The 27,144-nt window shown below is 44.2% G+C and overlaps 1 protein-coding gene across 6 annotated transcripts in view; it reads left to right on the top strand.

Annotated features, from left to right (window-relative positions):
* The first annotated feature begins 1,081 nt into the window (after positions 1 to 1,081).
* Positions 1,082 to 27,144, top strand: part of igdcc4 (immunoglobulin superfamily, DCC subclass, member 4) — a 37,885-nt gene continuing 11,822 nt past the window's right edge. For 4 of the 6 annotated variants that reach the window (XR_013451543.1, XM_040201596.2, XM_040201605.2 and 1 more), the window contains exons 1-5: positions 1,082 to 1,851; positions 15,010 to 15,324; positions 20,664 to 20,805; positions 22,745 to 22,878; positions 26,844 to 26,978. Coding sequence is in view for 5 of the 6 variants with exons in the window: in XM_040201596.2 (XP_040057530.2) it covers positions 1,785 to 1,851; positions 15,010 to 15,324; positions 20,664 to 20,805; positions 22,745 to 22,878; positions 26,844 to 26,978 (793 nt within the window). In the remaining variant the exon portion in view is untranslated. The remainder of the gene's footprint in view (positions 1,852 to 15,009; positions 15,325 to 20,663; positions 20,806 to 22,744; positions 22,879 to 26,843; positions 26,979 to 27,144) is intronic. The other 2 variants (XM_078085257.1, XM_078085258.1) reach the window with 2 other exon arrangements.

Here is a 27,144-nt window from a genome sequence, read left to right as displayed (position 1 = left end):
CAGAGGACACAGCAATGCTAATAGTTTTCCAATGCAATCACATAGTCTGATGGGCCAGACATTTGCTTTAATCAGACACCTGGGAAATGCATCCATCCCATTTCATTTCATCAGCTCAAATCATTCTCATTGCAGCATTCAATGAAAACGTAGAGATGAGAAATCGGGGCAGACAAGATATTATTACAACAGAGAACGTCTTCATTACTGATGTTTATGATATATATATATATATATATATATATATATATATATATATATATATATATATATATATAATATTCTACTCCCACATCTTGTAAATCCAGTCGGATTTTGTTTCATCCCAAAAAGTAATTCATAAGTAGATGCCACATGTGAGGCAGTCAATCCCAGTTTGAAACTTAAACAATGCTTTGTTCAGTGCAAGTACACAGCTCTGATATACTTTCTATAGAGCCACTCTAAATACCGGATACTCATGCCATTCGGACTGGTTAAAGCTGGTGGGTTTCCTCTCCTGCTTGTTGGTGAATGTGCTGCTGCTGGCTGGTATCAGTGATGCTGAGTGCAGCAGTGCTGCTCGAGGAGAGTCTTTGTCTGCTCTGGGAAGCCCGGGCTCCAGCTGGCCCCCGCTATGTGCAAAAGTCAGTGGGTCCATCAGCACTCAGTTGCAGGCGGCGAGCTGGTTGATTGGGATGCACAACACTGACCCCCCCCCCCCCCCCCCCCACCACCACCCTTCCCTCTTTTCCCACCTCCACCTCATTTAGCCTGTTCTTGCTCGGGGAGCACACCTGTCTCCCCAACTGTCCCTTTTGTAGAACCTAGACCTGCTTTATTACACAAATATTCATGCAGTCAAGCATACACGTCTGTGTAAAACAAAGGTATGTGCTCACTGCTCTACCTCTCTCTCCCCCTCCCTCTCCCTTTGACGCGCAGATACAATGACTATCTTGACTAAATGGTGTGAATGGATGGGTGTAGCTGTTTCAGGATGATGGGCTTTTCGCTGCAGCATGTGTGCGGTGAGAGCTCATTAAAAACACCCCGTGTCTGCAACATTGGGCTCACGCAAGGAAACGCATTTGCAGTCATTACAGATAAACTGCCAAGCCAGATGATTCTCCACACTTTGCTCTCTCTCTCCCTCCAAAGGGATGCCTGACGAATTGATCATTCCATACAGAGAGAAAGGGAGCGCCATGGGGCACAATCTGTTTATTTTGTTTTACATATTTTGGAATTGACAAGTGTCTCTGCAGCGGCGTTCGCCTCACGCGTGGATTGTCCCGAGTCTCAGTGGACAGACAGCATGCAGTTGGACATAAAGAAGAAGGCAAGACGGGGTGTGTTAAAAACCACCGACGGCTTTTCAGGACTCCGATGACCAGCCAGTGTCTTGTGGACGTGCGTGTGCGCGTGCACATTCACGCGTATTTCGGTGTGCGCGCGTGTGTGTGCATGTGTAGGAGAGAGAGAGAGAGAGAGAGAAAGAGGGAGAGAGTGTGTGCAGCTAACACACACACACACACACACACACACACACACACACTTACCATTCGCTCGCAACATGGCGTTGAGGCGCCGAGAGACACGACGGCTCTCCCCCGATTAAAGCGAGCCCACTGGGGAAGCCAGAGGACGGTTTTTACCGGGGAGAGGGGAGGACTTCCGCGGAGAGTCCGTTACGCACCGGCGGAGACAATAACGGATTCCAACATATGCACGGCGCTATGAGGGAATAGCCGCTCGCAGACGCGCGCTGCTGCCCCGCCGGTGGGAGAACCAAAGGGCTGTACATGGCGGTGGAGAGAACAACCTGGCTGTTCTGTCTTCTTGCGCTGTTTTGTGGTCTCTCCAAGCAAGGTAAAGCGCACGCTCTAATCGCCCGCATGTCTTTTCTTCTTCTTTTGGGGGGGGGTGTAGGTCGTGGTCTGTGTGGCGTTTTCTTTGCGTTACCTAAGTTGCAGCACAAACGGCGGGGGAAGGCAGTGTGTGTGTGTGTGTGTGTGGGGGGGGTCCTTTCAACTGACCGGGGAAGTTTCCGATAAAACATGGGATGCGGCTCCGTTACGAGACACGTGGGTTCGGCCATAGTGCTTAATGAAAGAGGAAAATTTCATTTTTTTTTTGTCATTTCTTTGTGCCGGTTTAATCGCCAGGAGCGAGCGGACGCGCGTCGGGACGTCCGGGTCTCCGCCGCCGGCTCCGAAAGCTGAGCGAAAAGGACTTTTTGCGGAAAAATGTCCACACCAGGGTCAAAAGGGGACCTGTCTCAACTTTAGCATGAATGTGTTTCGTGAGATGAACAGCAACAGCAAAAATGGCTCGCGAGAGTGGAAGCGTGCAGCTGAGATAGGAAGCTCTGAAACCAAGAAAGACCCGACCACGACGTGTGGGACATCACCGCGGGGGGGTTCATAGACCCAATGCCCTTAAGGCATCTTCTCTCGTGGCTGCGTGAAGCCAGAATAAAGCCCAACTGTGAACGTCCCCCACGACATCTTCATAGATGACAGCAAAAAGAATGCACCACTTGACCTCCACAGCAGGTTGTTATTTATCTGTTAAGAGGACAGCGTGAGGACCAGTGAGGTCTCCCAAGAGGTGGCATTTATGTTTGGACTGGGCAAATTGTCAAATACTCCTAAAAACATACACAACTTAGTTCCACAATGACGACAAATGTCCCCCGAGTCTTTAAAGATATACATTGCATTGTAATGTTGGTTGTGGGTGTTGCCTCTCTTCCTGTAACACATAAAACACACCAATCGAAGGGTGAACTTTGCTTACCCTAGCACTTTGCCCCACTCAATAGCCAGTGGAGTTGTGTTTAGTGCAACCCATTACGTGTTAATATAGTGTGTAGTGTGCCGTATTATTGAGGCTTTTCACGTGTGGTTTTGCTGCTGCTGCAACTCCAGTACGACACACACTCTGCAGTGATTGCCGCCAGCGCCATGCTAAGAAATAAAGGAATATCCTGCATGTGGGTTCAATGGCGGTGAAAAGCGAAGCGTGGCGGAATGAATACCACGGAACCTTGAGAGTACTTTAGCACATCCATGTACACACCACCTTCCTCTGGAGATATACTGTGACTTTATCAGGAGTCCCATTATTCATCTTTCATATCATGCATATAAAGGACTTGACAGCGAGGTAACTAGGCTATTCCTCCTTGACTTTCATCTGATCTAATGGTAGAAGGTCCGGCGATACAATTTATGTAGAGTTAAATTATGATACCCTGCAGACTCCAGCAGAGACGGGAAGGAATTTACTCCCCTTGAGATCCTCCTGACAGGAGAGTGAGTGCCGCGCTGGGGGCCATCATATCCGGATGATGAAATCTCATGCAGGTAAATGGCGCCTGTGGTGGAGGTTATCTGTGATGCGAGTGAAATGGATTCGATTCATTTGCACCGTGAGATTTAAAGTTGGTAACGAACTGTTTTGAAAATGTGTTTGTGGTCTAAAAAGCCTCTGAATTAATAAAATATCTCACTTACAAAGTGACAAAAAAAAACATTAAACAAATTGTAGCCTAAACATCCGTTTATACCGTAAAGAATTGTCGTCTAGATGTGCTTTCCCCTTGATGGCAGAAAGGTTCATTAATCATAAGCATTCGATAATTCATTCAATAATTACTGTAAATTGTTATTATTCATCAATACCAGCGAACAACGGTCATCAAGATTCTGCTCGCATGTTGTTGGGTTCAGAAAGTGGAGCATGAATGCTGTGGGTGTCGGTGGTTGTGGCAACTGAGGCTGGTGGGCGGGGCCCGGGGTTGATTCTGGGACAGGGCTGAATTAGCGGGTGCTGGGGGTGGGGGGTGGGGGGGCAATATCGAGGGCAAGGGCTATTGCTAAATCCACAAACAAAAGAGCTCGTTTTGTCCGTTCTGAAGATCAAATGAAAAAATGTCAACTTCGGTTAACATATCACAAGCAAATGAATGAAGCAAAGTGCATGCGTGTCTGCGTGAGTTCACAGCAGTGGCGTCCCCAGTAGCGTGTCATGGTGGGGTGGGGGCGGATTGGGGCAACTGAAAGTCTTAGGGCAGCACACCAAAATTAGCGGAGGGAAATACTGTTTTCTTTTTTAATGATGTCAATGTGAGGGTTCAGGAATTGCAGACCGGATGTTTACTTAACAGTTAATGTTTCTAATTGTGCCTCTGCGCAGAATAACACCAGCTCAGTTAACAATTTGAGCTCCATTACATCCTGTTTTAATCTATTCTGTATTATTTGTTATACAATTTGTTCTTCAGATAGGAAAGTTGTCCTGAAAAATTACAAGGAGTACATTGATGCTAGGAAACAACAATTACTGAGAACACACCTGCTGCGTGTTTAGAAAAAGCACAGAAACCTCCCACGTTATGCTGATATGACCTGTGAGTGGGCCCCTCCTTCGCCACCCCGCGGCGCCGCCATCGCTTCACACTCTGTAGTTATTAATAAAATAAAACATCTGCAACATCCCAGCAGTTTATGAGCAAATCGGATTATTGTGACACCTTTGACCTTCTTACAACCTCGTGAAAATGGTAAACACAACAGTTTCATGATGAAGAATTGGTTCTACACTGACTGACAATGTCACAAGATAATTTTTCATCAATGCATCCAATTAGTATTTACTTGTTTGCATTAACATGCAGAGCAACAGTCTCCCCCAATTCCACTTGGGCAGTACAGTGTGAAAGGTATCGATTTAAAGGAAATGTACATCCCATTTATTTATTTCACCGTAGCAAGTACCTTCTATTGCTTCAGCTGCTTATTCTGCATTTCAGCTGGATGAGAGCACTATGCCTGCAGGAAAAAACGTCAGCAGATACAAACAGAACACATAGGACATAGGAAGGAACCGTGTTGCCTATTTTCAGGTTGATTCTCAAAAATCCCGGGGAGGTCTCATAGATGAAACACCAGGAAGAAGAAACTAAGCTGAAGCGTTCTTAGGATTCCTTTTATGTTGCAATGATCCTTATAATCTCTGGCTGAAAAGGGACTTTTTTTCCGCTGCAGAGCAATCAAAACCAGTTGGGAAAACGATATTGACGTATCATCCTTAAATTTGATGTGGCAAACTCTTGCTTCCTATTGACATCTCAATTAACTCTGCAGAAGTGTGGTCACTGGGGAAAGAAAAGTGTCTGAATCGATAGTAAAGTGAATACTATGATGACCTTCTTTCAAAATAAAAGTCTCAATGCCCAACATTTGCTAACATGCTCTTCCGGGCAGACCCGTAGTGTCCCCACACTGTGGTTGTCTTGTTTTTAAGCCTGATTTGAAATCACCTTAGAGCACTACTAAGTGTGATTTGGCCTCTACAAAAAAATACATTTTTTGTAAAAGTTATGTATAACTCTATAACTAAATATGTAGTTGCTGCTTATTTTCCATCCATCCATCCATTGTCAAACCGCTTATCCTGCACACAGGGTCGCGGGGGGGCTGGAGTCTATCCCAGCCAACTTCGGGCGATAGACAGGGTACACCCTGGATTGGTCGCCAGCCAATCGCAGGGCAACACAGAGACACACAACCATTCACACTCACATTCACACAACTACGGGCAATTTAAAGTCCCCAATTAACCTGATCCCCAGAGCATGTCTTTGGACTGTGGGAGGAAGCCGGAGAACCCGGAGAGAACCCACGCAGACACGGGGAGAACATGCAGACTCCACACAGAAAGGCCTCTGGGCGGAATCGAACCCAGGACCTTCTTGCTGTGAGGCGACAGTGCTAACCACCACGCCACCGTGCCGCCCCGCTGCTTATTTTGTACGCAGTAAATATTTTGACTGGGGAAGGTTTTTTTTTTTTAAATCAAGCATTTATTCCCCAAGCTAAAAAGGCCCCTGTGGGTCAAAGTCCAGCTTAAAACATGGTGGAGGCAGAACGTTACACAATGAGTTACCTTTTTGGCCTCGCACAGTGCTTCTGTGTCTGTTGGCCACTTTTAGCCATGCAAATATGGAGAAATATTCTAGCTTGGAAATAAACATTTCTTTAGAATCTTGTTATTTTGAATGTTGGCCGTGTTTGTCTCCCGGCTGACTGCTTCTGTCTCATGATTTGATTCTGTCGCGTTGGTACGCCAGTTGTCTCGTGGTATCTGTGGAGGTCATCCATCACTCTACAGCTTCACATACTTGGTTTCAAAGTGGTATCATAATTAAAAGGTCCATGGTCCAGTTTCCAGTCAAGTATGCATGCATAAAGAAGTAGATGTCACTGTCTCTTAATGTGACTAACAGACATACATTGAGCTGCAAACAACAAATGTATGTAGAAAAAAACATGGAGTAAATGTTGCCCTCCACCTTCAAGTCCTCTAAGAGTCCTCTGACCTCCTCTGATATCTGTAGGCTAATGTTTAAAATGTGTTCAGCTCCACTTGTTGCGTCTACACGAGAGGGACAGCTGTTCAACCTTCTGTACACTGGCAGCTATGGAACATTAAACATTGATTTTGTGGAGGGACGTATGCTGCCTGTAGAACCACTTTGGCCTTTGTTATTGCCCATATGTCTTATATTAGTGTGTAACTGCTCTGAGGTTACCAACAATATTTCTGTGTAGGTTTAATTTATGGGTCCAACGTTACGTGCAGTGTGGAGGAAAACTAATTTTACTCATCCTCACCTTCCGTTCTGTCATGTCCTGTAGGATATTAAGAGATCGCCTTCTTAATGACTTCATGTAATTACCTTTTTAATTAAATGAAGGCATAAGTAATTTTTCTCTTGATGTCTATGTTCGTTGCTTCGTTTGAACACAAAATAATGGCAGTTTTTCACATACATACATATATCTCTTGAGACTTAAAAGCAGAGTTAGTTGGCCAGCAGTGCCTGTGTGGGAAAGCTCATCACGCATTAGCGGTAAATTAAGTATGTTTGTGGAAGTGCATTCACCCCGTGTGCTCGCCTGCTTGCGCGTGTGCGTCAGCTGTGATTTGTGAGTGCATCTTGATCCCCTCCCCAGAGACTCCACGCTAAATTAGGATGCATATTATTTAAAGATGCCCTGGGCTGAGTTTCAGCTGGGTGTGTTTGTGCAGGGAATATGTTGATTTTTATGGTGCCCTTGTGTGTACACCTATTCATGCTGGCAGGGAGAGAATCTTAAGCACTGTAAAGTGTTTGCTCTGAAAGGAGAGGACTTCTTGAGCTTGGTTTGGTCTGCAATGGATTCAAATGATTTGCTCTTTTAGGGTGTTCAAAGTGCAGTGCTGAATTTATTTAGTTGGTTTTTCATTTCAGGGTTGAATACAACCACCCACAAATATCTGAAATTAAAACCTTGTGAGCTAACAAGTTCCATTTTGTAGTATAGGCATGCTGTATATTTATGTATTATGGGTTGAATCTTTAGTTTTCTTATCTAAATCTTTGACAGGTTCATTCAAACCTTCTTTCTTTTATTGTCCTATTATAAACTATGTTTGGGTATCGAACATCTCATTGGTTGTCTTTCTGCCTAACGAATGTCCTTCAGCATTTACACATAAGTCTAATGGGAAAATTCCATTCGACTGGAGGCTCACGGCTTCAATGGTATTTGGAATTTGGCCCTGATGACTGATTTGAATCTAGGTACCAAGGTGAAATATTTTGAATTGCCATTTGCTGCTAAAATATCTTGACATCTAATGAAAAGTCACATTTCAGAGTCAAAAACCTCACCTCAAATTCCTAGTTTTCACTTTGTACACAAAAATGCACTCTAACCTTGAGTGTGCCTTTACCAGCAATGTTACTGTATTTGTTAACACTTGAGCCATTGCAAAGAATTCCTTATGGGACCTGAAGCAACATCCTCCCATTGCAGCTTTTGTTGCACCTCTATTGCATACAGAGATCAAACGTTTCCACGTCTTTAGTCACTTAGCTGAGATCAGTCTTTGATCACAGGAGCACAAATACGGTGGATACTTCTGCTGCAATGACGCAACTCTGATGGATTGTGCTATTTCCTCCCGTTGGCTCACCAGGTCATTGAGGTGGGCCTCATAGTGTAATTGGTAACATTACATCATGTGATTGGGGTGGATGCTCAGCGTTGGGTCACATCTTTAACATTTTATACAGTATTTTATCCAAGCAAGCCAGCACTAATAATGAACTCATGAATCCCAACATTCGTGGTGGACAGCAGCGGGAGTATTGGACGTCGTAGGAACTGAACATCAAAAGGGACGCAGACAACCAGCTCTTTGTAGAAGTGGATATTCTATCATCGTCTAGGATTTTTGAAAATATTATTCAGCCCCCACCAAGTCAACACATTACATGTAAGCTCTATATACCTGGCACTTGTTTTCTCCCTCAATTTTGTGGGCTTCTAGTCTTCCAGATTAGCTTTGTCTTCTTATGTGTGTGAGTCTTTTGTGAAAGACACAGCGGTCTGGCGGCGGTCTCACTCGGACAGCTAGCCTGCGTTGGCATTCCTTCCATTCCTCTGCTTGGTCAAATGAGTGCAGAGGCGTTCGACTGCAGCTGGCCGTGCAGGTGGCAACACGTGGGTAAATATGGCAATTCCACTCCCGATTTAGTTTAGCTTTAGAGTTATGGTATATTGATGAGTAAGTACTGCAGAGGGAAAAGGCATTACCGGGAATTTCAATGCATAGAAGTCAAAAGAGGATTGGCTAATTCAGATCAGGACATTGTACCTTAGTCCCCGGATGAGTCATATTTCATCAGGGGTCTAAGGGAATACTTTGTGCAGAGTAAAGTGGCCCTTTTCATTTTCATTCAGATGCAGAATGTTCCATGAAGATCGCAGCTACACAGCTATCTCACATCCGCGATGGAACCCGTTGTGAGCGTGATAATAAGCGACGCTTGCTTACTGCGGTATCCCCTTCTTGAGTAGTAATACCAGGTGGTGTCACGTAGCATTCCCATTCATCATTCTGACCTTGTTGGGGGAGATGCAACCCTGACCCTCGCACATGAGCATTGTAACGTACTGTACAATGTGCCTCACCTCAAAGAGCAGAGTCGAGTAGGAGGAGAATGTTTACCATGTAATACCTACCAGTGCTTTTATCTCCACGTACTGGGAAACCTTTACATGTTCAGCGTACCATCGCATGCACCAATATCGCCAGCAGCCGATTCATTGTCATTGTGCTGCATGAATGAACTCGTACGATCTCCAGCCTTACGCCCGTGTTCATTTTATTGTCTGCTTTGTTGACTCATGCATGTGAGCCTGGCTATTGACATGGCCATGTGGAGGCCCCACGCTGTCGAGGGGAGGCTGTGGGAGGGGAGGGGTGGGGGTTGCATGAAAGGGAAAGCCAACCCCCACCCCCAACACCCCTCTCATTGCCTATCCCTCGTTCTCTGCTCTGCTCCTTTTCTCCCCTCCTCTTGTTCGCACACATTTGGTGGGAAACAGGAGCCATGCTTGTCTCGCCACAACCCAAACTTTTTTTTTCTCCTCGACACTTTCATGCCTCGTGTTATTCGCTTGCCTTGAGAAGAGAGTCACTGTGTTATTGTGGTGGTCGTGAATGTCGACGTCCTGATTCATCGCTCCGACTCCAAACTTTTTATATTGGATGTTGGAAAGTAGAGCTTTGTTGAGCTGTCTATTTGTAGTGTGAGATGTGCAAGGACAGGTTGACAAATCCAATGTTTCACTCTTTGGTTACATTATGGACCCATCGAATTGAAAAGTGTTTGTGTTTGTTCGAGTTAGCCAGAGAGTCAGAGTGATTTCATGCTCTGCTTAGGGAAACATTAATACACTATTTCTTGGTGGACGCAGTGGTTTGATGCTATAGTTAACATGTGACTATTGTATAGATAGTTTTGTGAGGTAATTAGATGATAAACATTTCAATTTGTTTGTTTTTCTCCAAAACTTCCAATATGCCACTTTACCTGGAGGCCAGCGACAGAATATCTCATTTAGAAAGATGCTTTCAACTGTTTTCCGGTGGAGAAAAAGGCACAACAATAATAGAAGTCAACTCTGCAATGCACCAAGTCAAGAGTAAAACCCTTGATTTATTGAATCAGCTTCCTGACAGGGAGAGTCAGTGTGTTTGTGGTTAAGAAGACCCGGGTGGGAGAAGAACCCTGCCGTATCGTCATGGGAGGAAACACGGCGCAACCGGTTAACACCTGACAAGGCAGCTGTTCAGGTCGCCAAGGGAGTCGCAGCCTCACTGTGGATTCAGTGAGATGTTGTGTATAAACCATGGCTCGAGAGTAAACCATGCCATTCAGAGTAAACAAATAGTTTTATTTGCCATCACAGCAATTTAAGACCCTTAGCAGGGTTGATTGTGTAGCAGGCTTCCCACTCTTTGCACATTTACCTATATGGATAATATGGGTATGGATGTATTAGAGATGAAGCCCACCTGATCAAATCCTAATGATTTTGTTAGTAGTCAGGCGCCTTGGTTGTACATCTGGGAGCCCCGATCGCCCTGCAGGGTTTGTTGCTACTTGGCTGCAAAATATTGTGGCTTCGAAATATTGATTAAGCCTCATAGAATAGATCTCGGCCACAAGCATGTGTAAGTGCTATCCTTTTTTTTTACCTTGTTGCTATCAATGTAAGGGAACACACATTGGAGCTTCCCCGCCGTAGACTGCGAGCAATCAAACCACTGTCTCGGTCCACTTAGCCTGTATTGAGGTTTCAGGGCGTTGGGATGTCCTACAACACCGTGTGACATGTACAATACATCGCTACATCGTTTAGGAACAACTCGTGTCTACAATGAGATCATCTACTGCTGCTGGGCCAATCTAACGGGAGGGAGACGGCGTTCCTCCCGCCCGCTGTCTGTCCATTCTCCTCATATCTGAACTGTTCAGTCCCGTACTACATTCTTTAATTCTATGGATTACTTCATGTTTCTAGTACCCTTTATATCCATATCCATTCTTTGACACCTTTAGGCCTACCTGGTAATTGTTCATGCTAGACTGCACCAGGCTTCCTCGTGCCCGTTTTTCAGCCTGAAGCGTCGGGCTGTTGATTGTTTCCACCAATGTGGCTGAGACTTGGACTGAATTCAGAGTGAATTTGAATACCTTTGGTGTTCCTGAAAAAGGCACAAAGCTGTCAATGTGTTGACTGCTGAAAGCTAGAATAGAAGGAGAGCACCACTAAAAGTGTGAAAATGAGCAAGCGGGCTTACAAGCACACGCATGCAGTACATGCCCCACTTTGTAAACCAAGCACAGATTACAACACATGGTGAGTGGCTCACTTCAGATAGATTATACTGCATTGTATCTTCTAAATAGTTAATGGCTGTTTGATGATCTATCAAATGTAAGATTTAGTGGCATCCTCTGGTTGTGTTCTTCACCTGGTTCCCTTCACCTCACACTGCACACTATGTGTGAGGAGCTCAGCCTAAACACAAAGAGCATGAATTACATCAACACATTAAGTACTAATAATAACTTATTAATATCTACGGTGATTTAGCTACGGGCCCATTTAATGCTTTCGGATCTTATCCCTATCTTCAGATCGAACAACAAGCGAATGGCTTTATAGAGCCGGTGTGTATCTGGGCTTCTGTAGAAACCAGACCCATTCAGTTTGATGCATCGTCTTTCAATTAAATCATATATCAAGATATTGTGACTCCCAGTAATATAATGATAACAAGCCCAGAACTAGAACATTTCTCTGAAGCGAAGTAATGACTACATGAAGCACTGCTCTAGACGCTTACATCGAAGCCTTTGTTTGCTTATCTGTAGTCCTTGAAAGGCCCGAGGTAAGGCTTAGGTTCACCTCAGAGGCTTTAGAAACCTCAACTGCGCCCGTTGACAGTGAGCAGGGACGGTTGAAATATTCACTGCGTTGGATCTCTTGCCTCCCACTACTTCTCCTCTTCGTCCTTCTCCTCCCCAAACCAGTTGTGAAAAGCAGATCCATTAACAGCAATGGAGCCAGTGTCTGTTTCTTTTGTCGCTCTCTCTCGCCCTCGTTTTTTGCACAGTACCAGTCAAACAGTTTGCACACACCTTCTCATTCAATTCAATAAAAGGCGACTAAACTAGTGTGTCAAAAATGTTTGATTGGCGACAGGCGCAAAAGTGTGTGTGTGTGTACCGCTGGTCTCGGTTGTGTGAGTCAGATCCTGGAGAGAACTTCTGCAGCAGAAGCGACTCGGCGTTGTGACTCCTGTGATTCCGTCGCAAGATGCTCCCTCGGCGTGTTTGTCCCCCGCCTCGTCCGTCGTGCTTAGTTTCATCCTCTCCTTCTTGTAAACCACCGTCCTCTGTCTACTTAGAGGAAGCGATGAGCCGCTCGGGCTCAGTGCCATCACAATCCATTCGCTAGAGCTCAGTGAAACCGCACAGCTGTTCCTACATCCCAGAGTCCACCCTGCCCTCCACAGCAGCTCCCGCTTTCACGGTAAAATGGCTACTTCACACCCGCCACAATGTGTCCTTATGAGACATTGGCAGTTACTCTGTGGGCGTGCACGTTTGTGTGTGTGTGTGTGTGCTGTGCTAGGCGTGTGGGTACATATCAGGGTGTGGATATGTGTGTTTCCCACACATCTAGGGCACGTCAAGCTTTGTGCGCCGAATGTGTGTCTCAGTATCAAGTGTTTTTATCCCGAGATGAACCAGGATGTGCATAACATACCTCGTCTTTTTCATTTTTCATCTTATCTTAGTCTTAAGTGAGTGCTTTTCCTGTTGTTTTCTATTTGCACGTTCCTCGTCACACATCTACACTGATTGAAAAGGTGAGACGTTCTGGCTTTCAGCGCTGAGCGGTGCCCGCGTCTCGCCAAGTGAAACCACCGGCAGTAAGCTGGGAAATGGCTCTTAATGTTTTAATGACTTAATGAGACCTAATTAGCTGAAATGGGAGTGAGGAAGAGAGGAGCTGCGGGGCCGATCTCTGTGTGTGTGTGTGTGTGTGTGTGTGTGTGTGTGTGTGTGTGTGTGTGTGTCGGCATGCTGGCAGAGTAATCTTTGTGCTCCTATGAGATTGTGTTTTAGTGTTCCTCACGTGTCTCTATGTGTATGGATTTTGGCTGCACCTGTGTATAAAGCATATTTATGTTTTCTTGTCTCCACGGCGTGTGTGTGTGTGTGTGTGTGTGTCTTTCTCAGCGTTACCCATGCGCTTCATCAGGAAGTGAACCCCCGGTCAAGCCTCATTTAATCAAGGGGAAAAAAAATCCTTCTCCCATTAACTTAATTAATCCAATGCTGGAGAAAGCTGAACGCAACCTTCCTCTGTGTGTGTGTGTGTGTGTGTGTGTGTGTGTGTGTGCGTGTGTGTATGTGTAATGTACATGTAAGTAATAAAACTGAGTTTCTAACTTGGATTCAAGAAGAGGTTCGTCGAATTGAATGTAGAAGGGATCCTCAAATTGTATTACTTGCACGTGGACAAATGGGTCATGGAAAAAATATTTGATGTGACATAATAGTTTATAATATTTGGCAGCTTCACGGCACCGGGCAGTAGGCGGACGTAAACAACGACCCACCCTATTTGGGCTCGCAAGCTGCTTTTAAAGCAACCAAGTCATTGAGGTATGAACCCCCTCCACCCCCCCCCGTCCGATTTTGCTGGTTCCCAACAGAAAGAGGCGACGGTCTGAAAGCCGTGCATTCGAAACCTCAATATAGAGCTGCGTTTCAAAGGGAGCAATGTTTGTGATCAGGTTCTTTTCATGGCTTCACCTTCTTCTTCTAATGCCAACCAGCCTTTTCATCTATAATTAACTACTGACCCGTCAGTCAAGTTTTTGAAGTTTCAGTTCTTTTTTTTTAATCTTCCATTGCCAATTCCCTCTTGATATTTTTTATTCTTTTCACCCACTCTTTTCTTCATCCCAGATCTGTCATCTTGTTCTTCAAAGAACTGAAGGTTAAAAAAATATATAGCAAAAGGAAAAACACGGAAAAACAAGTTTTTATCAGGGTTACGGTGCTGTGGTCAAACAACAACATCTCCTTTGAGGGCAGTTTGTGAAGCACTCTGCTCACATCACACCGGCTCATCAACCTGTCGCTCCGGGACGTTCCCTCGCTCTCAGTCTTTAATGTCATGTGCTGACATACATGTACCTTCAACACCACTGCAACCAGTCCCACAGTTCCTCCTCCTCCTCCTCCTCCTCTTCCTCCTGTGAGTCTGGCCTCTTCTCAGTCCCCAAAACACCCCCTCCTCTGGAAGGCACCACATCCATCTGTGCTGGCGACACTATTGAAGTATGCTATAAAAATGGCAAACTGCCAAACGCTTAAATTGAAAAAGTACAGAACAATAGCCAGAAATGACAAAACACGCAGATGTGTGAAAAATTGGATCGACAAAAAGGAGTAAAAGGAGTAAAAGGGGCAACGTGCGATTCGTGGTTTGGCTGTGATTGTGTTTACAGAGCGATGAGGAGGTTCCTGCAGAGGTGTACAGAGAAATATTTTCCCCTTCTTTTTGTAGAAAGAAGACGAAAGAAATCTCAGTTTCTCCAATTACGGTTAAAATTCAGTCTCATTTTATTCCATCGTCTACTGTAACATGCATTTCTGTTTATTTCTCTGTATTTCTGATCTATTAAGTAAAACATTCCTCTCACGCCTCCAGCTTACCCAGAACATGATCACACATCACTCATCCTACCCATAACTTTTTTTTCTGAAAGGCCTTTCACCAACTTGTTCATCAGATTTCTTTTTATCCCTTTGCGCACTCTCATATCCTCTGTTGTGTATAGTGGTTCCAAGGTCAAGATTCACAGCATCGCTGTCTGTGCTATTAAACTGTAATGAAAGGCCTGAGGAGACCTGGGCTGCAAACTATGCCTCGTCTTTTAAATAAAACGTTCTCTCAAACGGTCTTTTGAGATTTGAGATTTGATTAGCTCAGTGGTCCCTGTAGTTTTTGGCTTTCAGTTGGTCTCATTCACTTTGTGATTTAAAATGTTGTTGTCATTGTGGTTAACAAACCTTTGTGTCTTTGTCCCACACAGCAAAGCCTGTTTCGGTGGAGCTGAGCTGCGGGGCCGGGCCCAGCCATGTAGTGTTGGAATCGGGTCTGCCCCTGTTGCTGGACTGCAACCTTGGGGCAAGCGATACGCCTTTCAACATCACCTGGGTTAAGGATGGCCAGCCGCTGCCTTTGGAGGGGGGGGAATTCCTGCAGCATTTGGCCAACGGATCCCTCCTGCTGCTGCCGACCTCTAAGGACGGCCAGCCTCCTCGGGGTGTGGAGGGGGGCTACAACTGCGTGAGCGGCAGCGCCCTCGGAGCCCTGACCAGCCGGACTGTGAATGTTCTCCTAGCAAGTAGGTGTCACGCAGATGCATTTTTGCGAGTCCAGCAGTTGGTTTCGATTATTGAGAAATATTTTTTTTTATGCCTGCCCAAATAGTCAGTCCGGGTTGTAACTGGTGATCTGGTTTGTTCAGCCTTTTACCCAAGGCACGCGGTAAAGTTTACAATCCTTAAATGTAGAAGGTTCATGGTTAAATAGATGGATATTTCACATTATCTCTCATTGGCAGAGCTGCTTTAAAAACAAAAATAATGTACGAAGAAGAATAAGCTATTAGTACATTTATTGAATGGTTAACAAACAGAAACCTATGAGTTCTGATAGTACATTAGTTATTAGAGCTAGTAATTGCTAGTAAAGAGATTTCCTGGTTGCAGCTCCTATGATAGTCAATTGCAAATCTTAGTAGGGCAAAAATAGAAATTTGAAGAGGCATTTTTATTTTAAGTAATGGAGAACTGAGGTTAGATTACAGCACAAAACAACAAAAAGGGATTAGAGAGAAGAAACCTATACTAGGAAGGTGCTCCTCAAAATATGATCATATCGTATTCTCCAGCTGTACATTATTATTAAACCAGTCAAAAAGAAGGTAGATTGCAGCAGAACTGATGCTATCAAACAAAACATTTGATTTATTCATTCATCCATTTAAAGTATTCAGTTGGGTAAACATTCACACACGCCAACAAATACACACGGCGAGGCTAATGGGATTTCTCATACTGGTATATTTTCCTTGCATGGGTGGAGATGAACTTGGTTCCCCTCCGCATCAGATAGGAGACTTATCCTTTGGTCCAGCGCTAACAAGAGTCCTGGGAACAGGTTCCCTTTCAAACTACGGCCTGGTAAAAAAAAAACACACAAAGCAAAAGGAGGAAATGAAATAAATGCACAGGAAGATATGGGTGTGAGGGACATGCTTCGGCTCTCTAATCTCGCCTATAAGGAGGCCTCCTCTTTCTCTCTCACTCATAAGTGGTAGTCTTTATTTAGTCATTAGCTTTGTGTAAAATGAGACAGTATCCTTTGTGGATGGCCCAGCTTTTGTCAGCCGTCACATGCCTATTTATGAGGATCCCTTGTTTAGGGGACAATAAGGACTAAAGGAGCGGGAGGGGGCATGTGGGATGAATGGTGAAAAGGCGGAAACGGCTGAAGGGAGTTTGCAGAGATGGTGAAAGGAGAGACCGAAGAGACCATTAAGGACGACCTTCACTTTGCGTCTGTGCATGCGTGCACGGACGTGTGCGTGGCTTTTGCATTAAATCACCGAACCGGAGCTTTCGAGATAGATGTGACCAACGAGCGAGGGGTCGGGGCCGGACTGCCTCAAACATTGACATTGAACGGACATTCTCGTTTCCTACTGCGCCTCCGCCTGTGACAGCAGCAGAGATCACATCTGTGAAAACACATTACGAAACACACCTGCCCCAGTTTCCCCGGCGCAGTACGTGATGTAAGTGGCCCTCGGCAGAGATGTGCTGCAAAGGGAGAGACACGGTGAAAGTGACCATATGGAGATATTTCATTCTCTAACCGAGTCTTCTGTCTACCAAACACAGCGGGTGGCATACGGTTTGCACATACACTGGTAAATGATGATGAAGTAAAAAAAAGAAGAAAAAAAAGTGTTGATTAGACCAATTGACATTTCTCATTACGAGATCACTGAGGTGAATGTTCAAATCTCCAGCAGCTTTTGGAACCCATTACAGTGAAATAAATGATGCCATAATCATAAAAAGTGGGCTCTCTCCTCCACACAAACACTACGTTATTTGGGCTTAACACATTAGTGCTTTTGCGCTTCTTTTGAAAAGGACTTAATGAAAAAAGTCTTTTCATTTCAAGCCACAGAGAGTGATATATTGTGCATGTTTTTTGATCACGCATCTTGTTGTTTTTTCTTTTTTTATTTAACTCATATGGTTTTAGTGGTTTGCATATAATCTTTATGCTACATTATTACTTTATGCAGCCAATACCTTTGAAATTAATAAAAAGAGAAGAAATAACTTCTACATCTAATAATAAATTATTTAAGAATTACTGTAATCCGCTTCATTTTGTCATTTTCGTTCACTGTTGTTCCTACATGGATGCAAAAACTAATAGAATTGAACACCTTTATACATCTAATTAGGGAAGTGTACTGTAAATAGAAAATTATAGTGCACATAGATTCTATATGCCATTACAAATACCTGTTGGGGCGTTGGGTATGCTCAATGGGTTCTCCCACTGTTAGTCAGACTGAAAGTTGGGTAGCATAGGAGGTCCCGGGTGAAATGATCCGCTTGCACAAGGGGAGGGTAAAAACCCTGCAATCTGATAGCTATGGGGTCAAAGAGTGGGGCATCCACATAGCGAGAGTCTGGGGTAAAGTCGAGGGCAGAAACAAGGGAGGCAATGGAAAAAAGATACATGAGAGTGAGCAGAAGAAAAAAAAGGAGATGGGGAGATTTTTGTGTCCATCATTGATGGTTAATAAACTTTTTCATAGAGCTGTGCCCATAGAAAGACCTTGTTGCTAGGAAACAATAGGATATAGTATTGGTCTCTGGCTTGATACGTCACCTTTTGTTGGGCGTGTTCCTTGGATAAAACTGCAAAGTGCCGGGCTGTTTTGTCATGGGATCTCATTGCGAGGGGCTCTCTTAGAGGGGGGGGGACTAACATGATGATGCTTGTCAGAGTGGAGTTGGTAGCCCACTCAGTCGCTATTGTTCCATCACAGCATTGACAAAGTGTCTTTTTCAAACACTGCCAGTCTCCTTTGCATGTGCTCTTGTGCACTCTCACTTATCAGGTGTGGTTTACCGCTTACGTACTAACCCGCATGCACCCCCCCCCTCCCTACTATCCCGCCCCAACACTAGTGCTCTTACACACACACACAGCGATCCGGTGGTGTAATCACCAGGAGTCGATGTACAAGCATCAAGGCCCCCCACTAGATTAAATACTGAGGTCAAGTAGATGGGGACAGATGAACCAATTTAGACGCGCACAGGACACACACACACACACACACACACGTGTGTGGCATCCTGTTTAGGAACTCTCTGGCAGGCGGCGGGATAAGATGAGGGCAGCTATCCGTGTAAGGGCAAGAGTTGGCACGAGTTAATCATCAAATCCTCCCTCAAAGCTTACTGCGAACCAAATGCCTTCTGCTACCGTTCACTCATTGAAAAGCGGCGTTCCCTCAGTGCGGCAGGAAGACACAGATGGCCGTTTTGTTGCCATGACTAACAGTTGGCGTCACAGGGGTTAGGGTTGTCTCGGATAGTCCACCCTTTGTCTCCTCAAGTTTACAGTGGTCCAGAGGAAAATGTTGTCAGAAAGATAGGGGTCCGTGTGATTGGCTGTAAGTTTGAAAACGCCCTAAAATCCGAACAAGTGAGCTAGTTTGAGGCTCCACCCTCAGTCCTCCCGTTCATCATTTTTTTTAAAGCAACAGCAAGAGTTTCTTTATCCAACTAAATACTGCCCTGGTCCCCCCGTCCTTTTCAAACATGTTGCAGAACTATGGTGGCCTTCATGTAGGAATAGTTATCTCTAGTAATTTATACATTATATAAAAGGAGCGACTTTTATTATTACTTTGTGATTCTAGACTAAAGCGACGGTTACGTTTACAGCAGCAAAATCAAAATATGAAGTTGTTATGATCAATGTCAATAAAATCCAAAACATTCCTGAGTGACATTTTAGAACAATAAGAATGCAGATGTGTGCAAAAAATATCTTTTGGACGATTGCGTTGCAGGGGCGATGACTGCAATTATTGCAGATTTAATCATGTTTAACTTTCGTTTACATCTTTTTACAGGCAAAGGTACTAAATGGATGAGCCTTCAACTATGTACATGCATGATTCCCAGATGATTTATCCAAATGACTGTGCTGACCCCTGATATGTTTTAGTAGATTTCCAATAAGGCTTAACATACAGTGCATCCGGAAAGTATTCACAGCGCTTCACTTTTTCCACATTTTGTTTTTTACAGACTTATTCCAAAATGGATTGAATTCTTTATTTTCCTCAACATTCTACACACAACAACCCATATTGACAAAGTGAAAACTTTTTTTTGCTAATTTTTGCAAATCTGTTAAAAATAAAGAACGAAAACATAACATGTACATAAGTATTCACGACCTTTGCCATGACACTCAAAATTTAGCTCAGGTGCATCCTGTTTCCACTGATCATCCTTGAGATGTTTCCACAACTTGATTGGAGTCCACCTGTACTAAAGTCCACCTGTGCTAAATTCAGTTGATTGGACATAATTGAGAAAGGCACACACATGTCTATATAAGGTATCACAGTTGACAGTGCATATCAGAGCATGAACCAAGCCATGAAGTCCAAGAAATTATCCGTAGACCTCCGAGACAGAATTGTATCGAGGCACAGACATGGCGGGGTACAGAAAGATTTCTGCAGCATTGAAAGTCTCAATCAGTTGGCTTTTGTCTTCAATTATTATTAATAAAAATAATGATAGTTGATATTCTTGGTTAAGAAACAATGTCTGAAAACATTGTTAAGAAGTGGTCTAGTTTGTTAACACTCCATTGGGTAATGCAATATATATATATATTTTTTCCATTGCTGTATTTCTAGCCTATTTCTGTCAGTTTCTTCCTGTTATCGTCCCGCTTTTTTGTTGCCTTCTCCGTGTTTCTCAGCATCGTCCTTTGATCCCCCCCACACACACACACACTCACTCTACTCCTCAGCCAGAGCTACAGGCGAAGTAGCTGGGATATGAAACTGTTTTGTTCTTCTCTCCAGCAGTCTGTCGGGGTCAGAGGTTGGAGGCCCCTCAGACGGGGCCCTCTACTGCCCCCCCTGGTGCTCATACTGATCTGTAGGTGGAAGCTTCCCATGTGTGTGAACGTGTTGAGGCAAAATTGGAGCCCAGCCAATATTCCACCTGGAGAGAAATTATCTAGCCGAGCCTGATTAAATCACCATTTTTGAAGAAGCGTTGAAGAAAAAACCCGTCTTAAATAAAATGTCAATATTTTGAATCCCTAAAATGGTCTGAAAACCCTATTTAGTATCGACAAACTCTGAACGTAAATGAGCATTTTGTTGAGAATAAACCGTGTGAAAAAACTCACAGTACACAGTGACCCAGTACACCAAACCAACTGTGTCCTCTGGGGAGCCGTCGGGACACACACACACACACACTACATATTATTAAAAACAAACCGCATATATGGGCCACTTATTGCGTCTGTCCTATGGGTAATCACCAAGTCGGATCTGGTAGATACACACACCCACTCCCCCTGACCTTATTCATTCTATGCCCCCAGGTCTGTCAAAGTTACACCAGGAGCCGTCCCCTCAAACGGTGGCGGTTGGGGGAGCGGCTCGCTTTTGGTGCCAGATTGAGGGAGTACCCACACCTGTTATTACCTGGGAAAAGGACACAGTGGCTGTCCCCGAGGAGACAAGGTAACCCGCTTATGTTCTTACAATCTCAATGGAAGAACGATCGGATTGGATTGCAATTTCATTTCATTTGTATGTGATACCTTTTTGTTGCATGATTACCAGAAATCCGTGGTATTATATTTGTTCAATGCAAATATCTGATACATACAAACATGTCACCACAATACTTTGCCATGGGATTTCCAGATTTTAAAAGTCTATGTCTAAGTCTTGATAGATCCTTTCATTTCACCCTTCAATGCCACACAGGTGTTAGTGGATGTAGGAACTCACTCATAAAGGCCTAGATGTATTCTTTCATCATATAGATTATTGTATTCTAGATTATTAAATCACCTTTGTGCTACAACCAGGGTTCCATTGAGAAGTTAATTGATGAGTACATTTGAGTTTTTAAGTGTGCTTTTGAATCCGCCTCACGCGGTTAGTACCCAGCTGTGAGTTGAGTGTACCATCGGATGATGGTTGGCTGATGACGCCTGTTATGCATTCATTGCATACCTCTTTATTTCGTTCTCTGTCTATGCTTCAGTGCCTTTTTGTAGGGGATCAAATTCTATCCATCTGGGTTCATGGTTGGATAAATGTAATCTGTGGTGCGGTTGGGGGATGCAACGATTCATTGGCATTTTGCCGGCTTCCTTCAGCCTTTTATCAAATAGGATGAGAGTCGCCGATTGGAGTTGATATTTATCTCTTGTGTTAATTATTCAAGGATGTTCTCGAAGAACAATAATCCAACTTTTGAGACCCTGTTAAGAGGACGCACGCAGCAGTGCTGGCGGAGCTTACAGTATTTTGCCTGCGCCTCTGCGACGGCCTACGGCGACCTCGGATGTACCCAGCTGTAACTTCCCTTAGAGCGCATTGCAGAGGGCCGACCCTGAGACAACCAGAGCGGCACACCCACATGCACTACACAATTCTGTACAATTCTACACAATGCACAGAAGACTGATGACTGCTTGCAGAATCACATGCCCTTGCAAGAAGTTATTTAATTCCTGATTAGTTACACTATCAGAAAAAGGGTATTCCAGAATCTCCTCGAGGTTATAACAAAACACCTGCTCTCTCTCCTCTTTCATCTCACTCTTATAGTCCCATTTACTGGCCCACTTAACGATATTGACATTTAAGTGTGACGCTAATGGCTCCGGGTGCCTTGGAATTTGTTTCCGGCCTTATTGCCCAGAATGACGTGCTAATGGCTGCTGTATACCTGCGTGACCCGCAAAACCGCTCGCTGCCCGTGAGGTCTTATGGCTGCGATGTGGTTCTCCCACCTCAGGGGCTGTTAATGGCCTCTCACAAAGATGAGTCGAGGGATGGCTGCGTCATCCCAGTCTTCTTCCTCTCTCTGTTCGGTCTTGCCCTAATGGGCCCTTTTCTCCACTATCACCCCCTTTGCATCAATGTCTGTCGCAATTTCTCTTCTCCCGTTATCTTTTTTTCATTCCTGGTATTTGTTATCCACTGCCTCTTTATTCTCCATCTGTCCTTCTATCACCTCCTCTCTCCTTTCTTCTAAAGAGGCCACCGCGGGTCGCATTTTGTTGGGATTATTAGGTTGTGATAAAGGCAACAAAACGCTGTGCGATAGCCCTGAGGCCTTCGGGAAATAGTCAAGAACGTTACTTCCATAAGAGATTGGAGTAGACGTTGTGAATATCAGCAGCTCAAATAGACATTTTACTCATGAATATTTTTAGTTGTGTAATTAAGTCACGTTTTGAGTTGCATGACTAGTAATTGCCATCAATGTAGCGGTTGTACAGAATAGTTTCCCCCTAAATAAGGATGGATTCCCGTGATGTCTCATCACTGTCCATGTAAAGCTGATCAGCCGTATCATTCATGCTGCCGGGCACTAAACAATTTATTTAGCTGTTTATCTGTCGCTTGCCTTCTTACACTCTCTTTTCTCCGCGTAAAACAGGTTCATTTCCCTTCTTAACGGTGTGCTCCAGATTCTGGAGGTGACCAAGGAGGATGAGGGTGCCTACCGCTGTGTTGCGTCCAACTCCGCCAGGAGAGAGATCTCTCATGCAGCCAGGCTCACTGTCACCACAGGTACGGCGCTGTTGTGGTGCTTTAATGGTGTTTCATTAGCCAGCCAGGCTCCGCTGGGAGCTGCCAGGCACCCAGAAATCCATTGGGAGTTTGAGGACCCGATGCTTTAAATGTCTTGCCACATTACAACAGGAAACCGTGGCTCTGAATACATTTGTGGGTGTTTTGTTTCCAGGTGTTGGAATCATTGAGGCTCATATAGATGCTTTTATGAAATAGGGAATTATGATATATGATTGATTCATATATTATATGATTTAGCAATTCCCATCGAAAATAACTAGAAAGTGAGGTATAGTACGGGTCCAATATGGTAAAAATATTGCATACATAGTGTGGCCGCATACAGTTACTTGAGCACTTCAGTCTTTGCTGTGCACCATGACGTGCCTGAGGAAAAGTAGGAATAGAATAGTTGAAGATTTAATTGGTTACATTTGAAAAATCCCTTTTCCACTCTTTGCCACAGCTGGACAGCAGATGCAAACAGGTTTTGACAGAAGCTCAGAGGCATAAATCTTTCAACTCAATTCATTGAATACAATTAGGAAAAGGAAGAGATGTCAAACAGGGTCATCTGTTAGCTGCTCTCCTAATGGTTCACTTAATTAGAAAGAAACACAGTTAAGCACAGTTCATTTATGGGATTACTAGACATTTAATAAAGATCTGGGACTTTCCCCAACTGTACCATTTGCGACTGAAAAAAGGGCCTTTTTAATCAGATTTAAACTTCAGCGAACCTTTTGTCCTTTATGCAATGTTATTTCTTGGTAAAAGGATTAATTTTATGCAAACATATTAAATGCGAGTGCTGTGCAATTACATTTCCTTTCCTTCAGACCTCATTATCTGCAACACATACAGATTCAAGAAAAAATAGTTCTGACTGGCAACCTTCAAATGAGCACTCTGTGCTCGGCCCTCTTTGTTCATCTTTTAATCCGCGCGACTCATTTCCCCCCGTACGGTAAAATAATTGCACGTTTTTTTTTATATTTAAATTCTGTGACTTAATATGAGCAAGACACGAGTTGTGCAATTCAGTGGGGTTGGCGTGGAAGTGCAAGAAGGTGGCGTGAGCAGCGGTGGCTGGTGAGGCGAGGAAGCAGAAGTCCGGCAAATCACCCGTAACGTTTAGTAAATACGAGAAGAACAACTCTCTAGCTGGGGGAGCCGTAGAGCGACCGAGATTCAGCGACCAATCAGCTGAGCGGAGAGGAACCTGGAGCCCTTAAAGCAGCGAGTGTTGATTGCCAACAGGGGTGGAGATGCGCCAGGTGATGCAAGCCACGCCCAGTTGCACACAACGAGAATAGAGGGCGGAGACACCGGAAATCCCGTCAGTGATGATTATAGTTGGATACGATTCACTTCTCCCAATAATCAGAATCCTAAACTGTATCGCTGATCATTATTCACAAACCCAGGGGAGTTTTGTCAGGAGCCTCAAACTTTACTTCTCTACATCTTGATAGAACAAAAAAAAATGAATCAAACACTCAAAGGTCTCGTAGATCAATTTAAAATTGTGCTTTCCATGAAGTCATCGAAGCATCAAAACATAATGCAAAAGAAAAGGAAATGTAACATTAATTTAAACCTAAAAAACAGACATTGAAACAATAAACAAGCTTAAAAAAAGGAATAAAAGTCCCAGTGCTGTTTAAGAAATAAAACACAGTAGTAGATGAGCTGAGAGTCTCAGCCGACCTGCAGATTTCCCGATACGAGGAGCAGTAAAACTAAAGGCTGCTTCTCCGTGTTTGGTTCATACTCTGGGAACAGAGAGGAGGGGTCGACATGGTTCGTGGGGCAGCAACAGATCAGAAATGTATTTTACTAACCAACCGCAGGATATTTAATTCCTCGTAACTGAAGTGATGTGATTCACCTTCTTGACTGGCTGTAATTGTGCCGCTGTCTGTCGTTGAAAACCTTAAGAGCAGTTTCTCACCTGTAGCCAGCGCTTCGACCTTCTCTTGTCTCTGTCCTGACTAGCGTGGCCCTTCTCCCAGGAGGTCGTTGCTCACTGGAGACAAGCGAGTGCAACGGCATCAATGACATTGCTAACTTTAGAAACAAAGCAACCTATAAACTCGTTGCCTGATATGCCAGAGAGGGAAGGTGCGGAGGACAACTTCCGAGTAAATAGTTTGCTGTTTTATTTTTTAGAGCTTTGTCACAACCTCAATTTGGGCATTTTGGTGCAGGAGAAGAAGAAGTGGCATGTTTGCATGTACATACAAATCTTATGTTACTTTATATCAGTTATACTCATTCATGTGAGAAGCAACAGTTTGACATCACCAAAATTAGAAGCTAATTATGGCCAGTTATTTGGGGGGTGGGAGGCGGGTTTGAAGAACATCTTTTCACCCCCTGCGCCGGGCGATCATCAAATGAAGACTTTAGCAGCATTTTTTGACCACGGCGAATATAGAATGAGATCCTGATGAGTGATTGAAACTAACTGCACACATTCGCACACTGCAGGTACCAAGCCGTGCAGGGTGCCCCCCCCCCCTTTCCCTCAACTCCCCCCTGGTGAGAGCTGGTCGAAAACCCATCACCAGACGTCACGGCAAATGGAATGTACAGTTTGTTTTGATGGGATTTCAAAGCTCTGATGACGAGGAGGCTCACGCTTCATGTCCCCCCCCCCTCACTCAGTTCTTTTGCTGCCGTTGTGGAGCCCATGAAGGAAACTACTGAAGGTCTATTGCGAGCCTTTACACATAACGCATGTTAGATCTAAAGCCACCACTTGACTCGCTTGCGCTTCACAATCCGCTCAATGTCGATGCACTCAAGTCCACGTGCTTAACATGTGCTCCAGCTCCTTGAATTGGCTAGTTTATACTTCTGTACATTTCTTCTTTACTTTACCTTCAGTTTCCTACACGCTTTACGCCCACACGCATCATGCCCACGTTAGAAGCCTATGAAGGCTCCCCCGGCGGTGCAGTCCTCTCAAAGGCTAATTTATGCATAACCAAGGATTGCTGTATGAAATCTCAATGTTTAATTTATAACGTGCCTACTGAATGCCAGGCCCTTCTCCGGAGGTCATTTGCATGATGTGCTGCTGAGACTGTCTGGGCTCAGGGAAATTGCCTTGCAAGCTATACTTGGGTACTAATTTAAAAAAATAGTTTCTGGTGCCCTAAACCCATGATTAATATGTGTTGAATAACATCCTTCCCTAAAGAGCAGAGATGTGCCTCAGTTCCATTATTGACTGAGTAAAAAAAAGAGTCTGTCCTTTTCTCCCTCTTTTTCTCGTGTCAATATCCCCTCTGTTCTTGATCATCTCTATGAAAATACGCTTTACGGCACATTTCCTTGCAAAAACCTCTGATCAACATTTCCTATTCAGGTCATATTCACCATCCACTAAGAGCTGCTCTCGATCAGAAAGTATGAATCACATACTAATTACACAACTATAGTTTTTTTTTTATGATGATGTTACTTACTGTGTTTTAAAGCAGTTGAAACTGTCCTCTGATCTTGTGGGTAATCTAAATAAATTGCTAACAGAAATCTGTATTCAAGTGATCCTCTGCAACCCTCCGACTAGGTCAGAGAGTCAGTTGTTCCCTTAGCGCCTTAATCGGATTTCTGTCCAAGCTTTTTAGCATAAAGGGATGAGGTGTAAATATTCCTGCGTATCATCATTTCTTTTTTAAACTGAGTATTTCATGTTGGCAGTTCACATGTAATGATGATTGGAAAGATGGGATATTACCGGGGCCGTATAATCAGACTGAATAGCCAATTTGTTTGACTTTACTGGTGAGGGATGAAGCATGAGGCCGTACAGAAGTCGTAACCAGGCTGCAAACATCTCTCATTCAAATCGAAAGATTCAAACAGGCAACTCTGCAGCTTCTACCACAAAATCACAAAACTATTCCCTTGTCCCTAATACCAAAGTATACCTACTTTTTTCTTTCTTATAGACTCTACTGAAGCCCTGAATGGAGTTGCCATTGTTTCCCCCCCTCAGAATGCAACAGTGGTGCTGGGCCGTCCCGCTGTGATGGAGTGCATGGCACAAGGCCAGCCGAAGCCACTGGTGTCCTGGAGCAGACAAGGTAACGCTCCATAATGCTCTTGTGTTTTCACGGTTCTTATCCTAATTATCTGGGGGGGTTTAAGTGTGTGCTTTGATTTTTAAATTTGTTTTTTTTATTTGTGTACCCGCGGTTGTAAATGTGTTGTTTTACAGCTGGGAGCGCTTGTGTCTCCTCTCAACTAAAG

This window comes from Gasterosteus aculeatus, chromosome 12 (genome assembly GCF_964276395.1).
Source record: "Gasterosteus aculeatus chromosome 12, fGasAcu3.hap1.1, whole genome shotgun sequence".
Lineage (NCBI taxonomy): Eukaryota > Metazoa > Chordata > Actinopteri > Perciformes > Gasterosteidae > Gasterosteus > Gasterosteus aculeatus.
The sequence above is the reverse complement of the archived record's forward strand: the minus strand, read 5'-3'. Positions and strand labels throughout refer to the sequence as shown.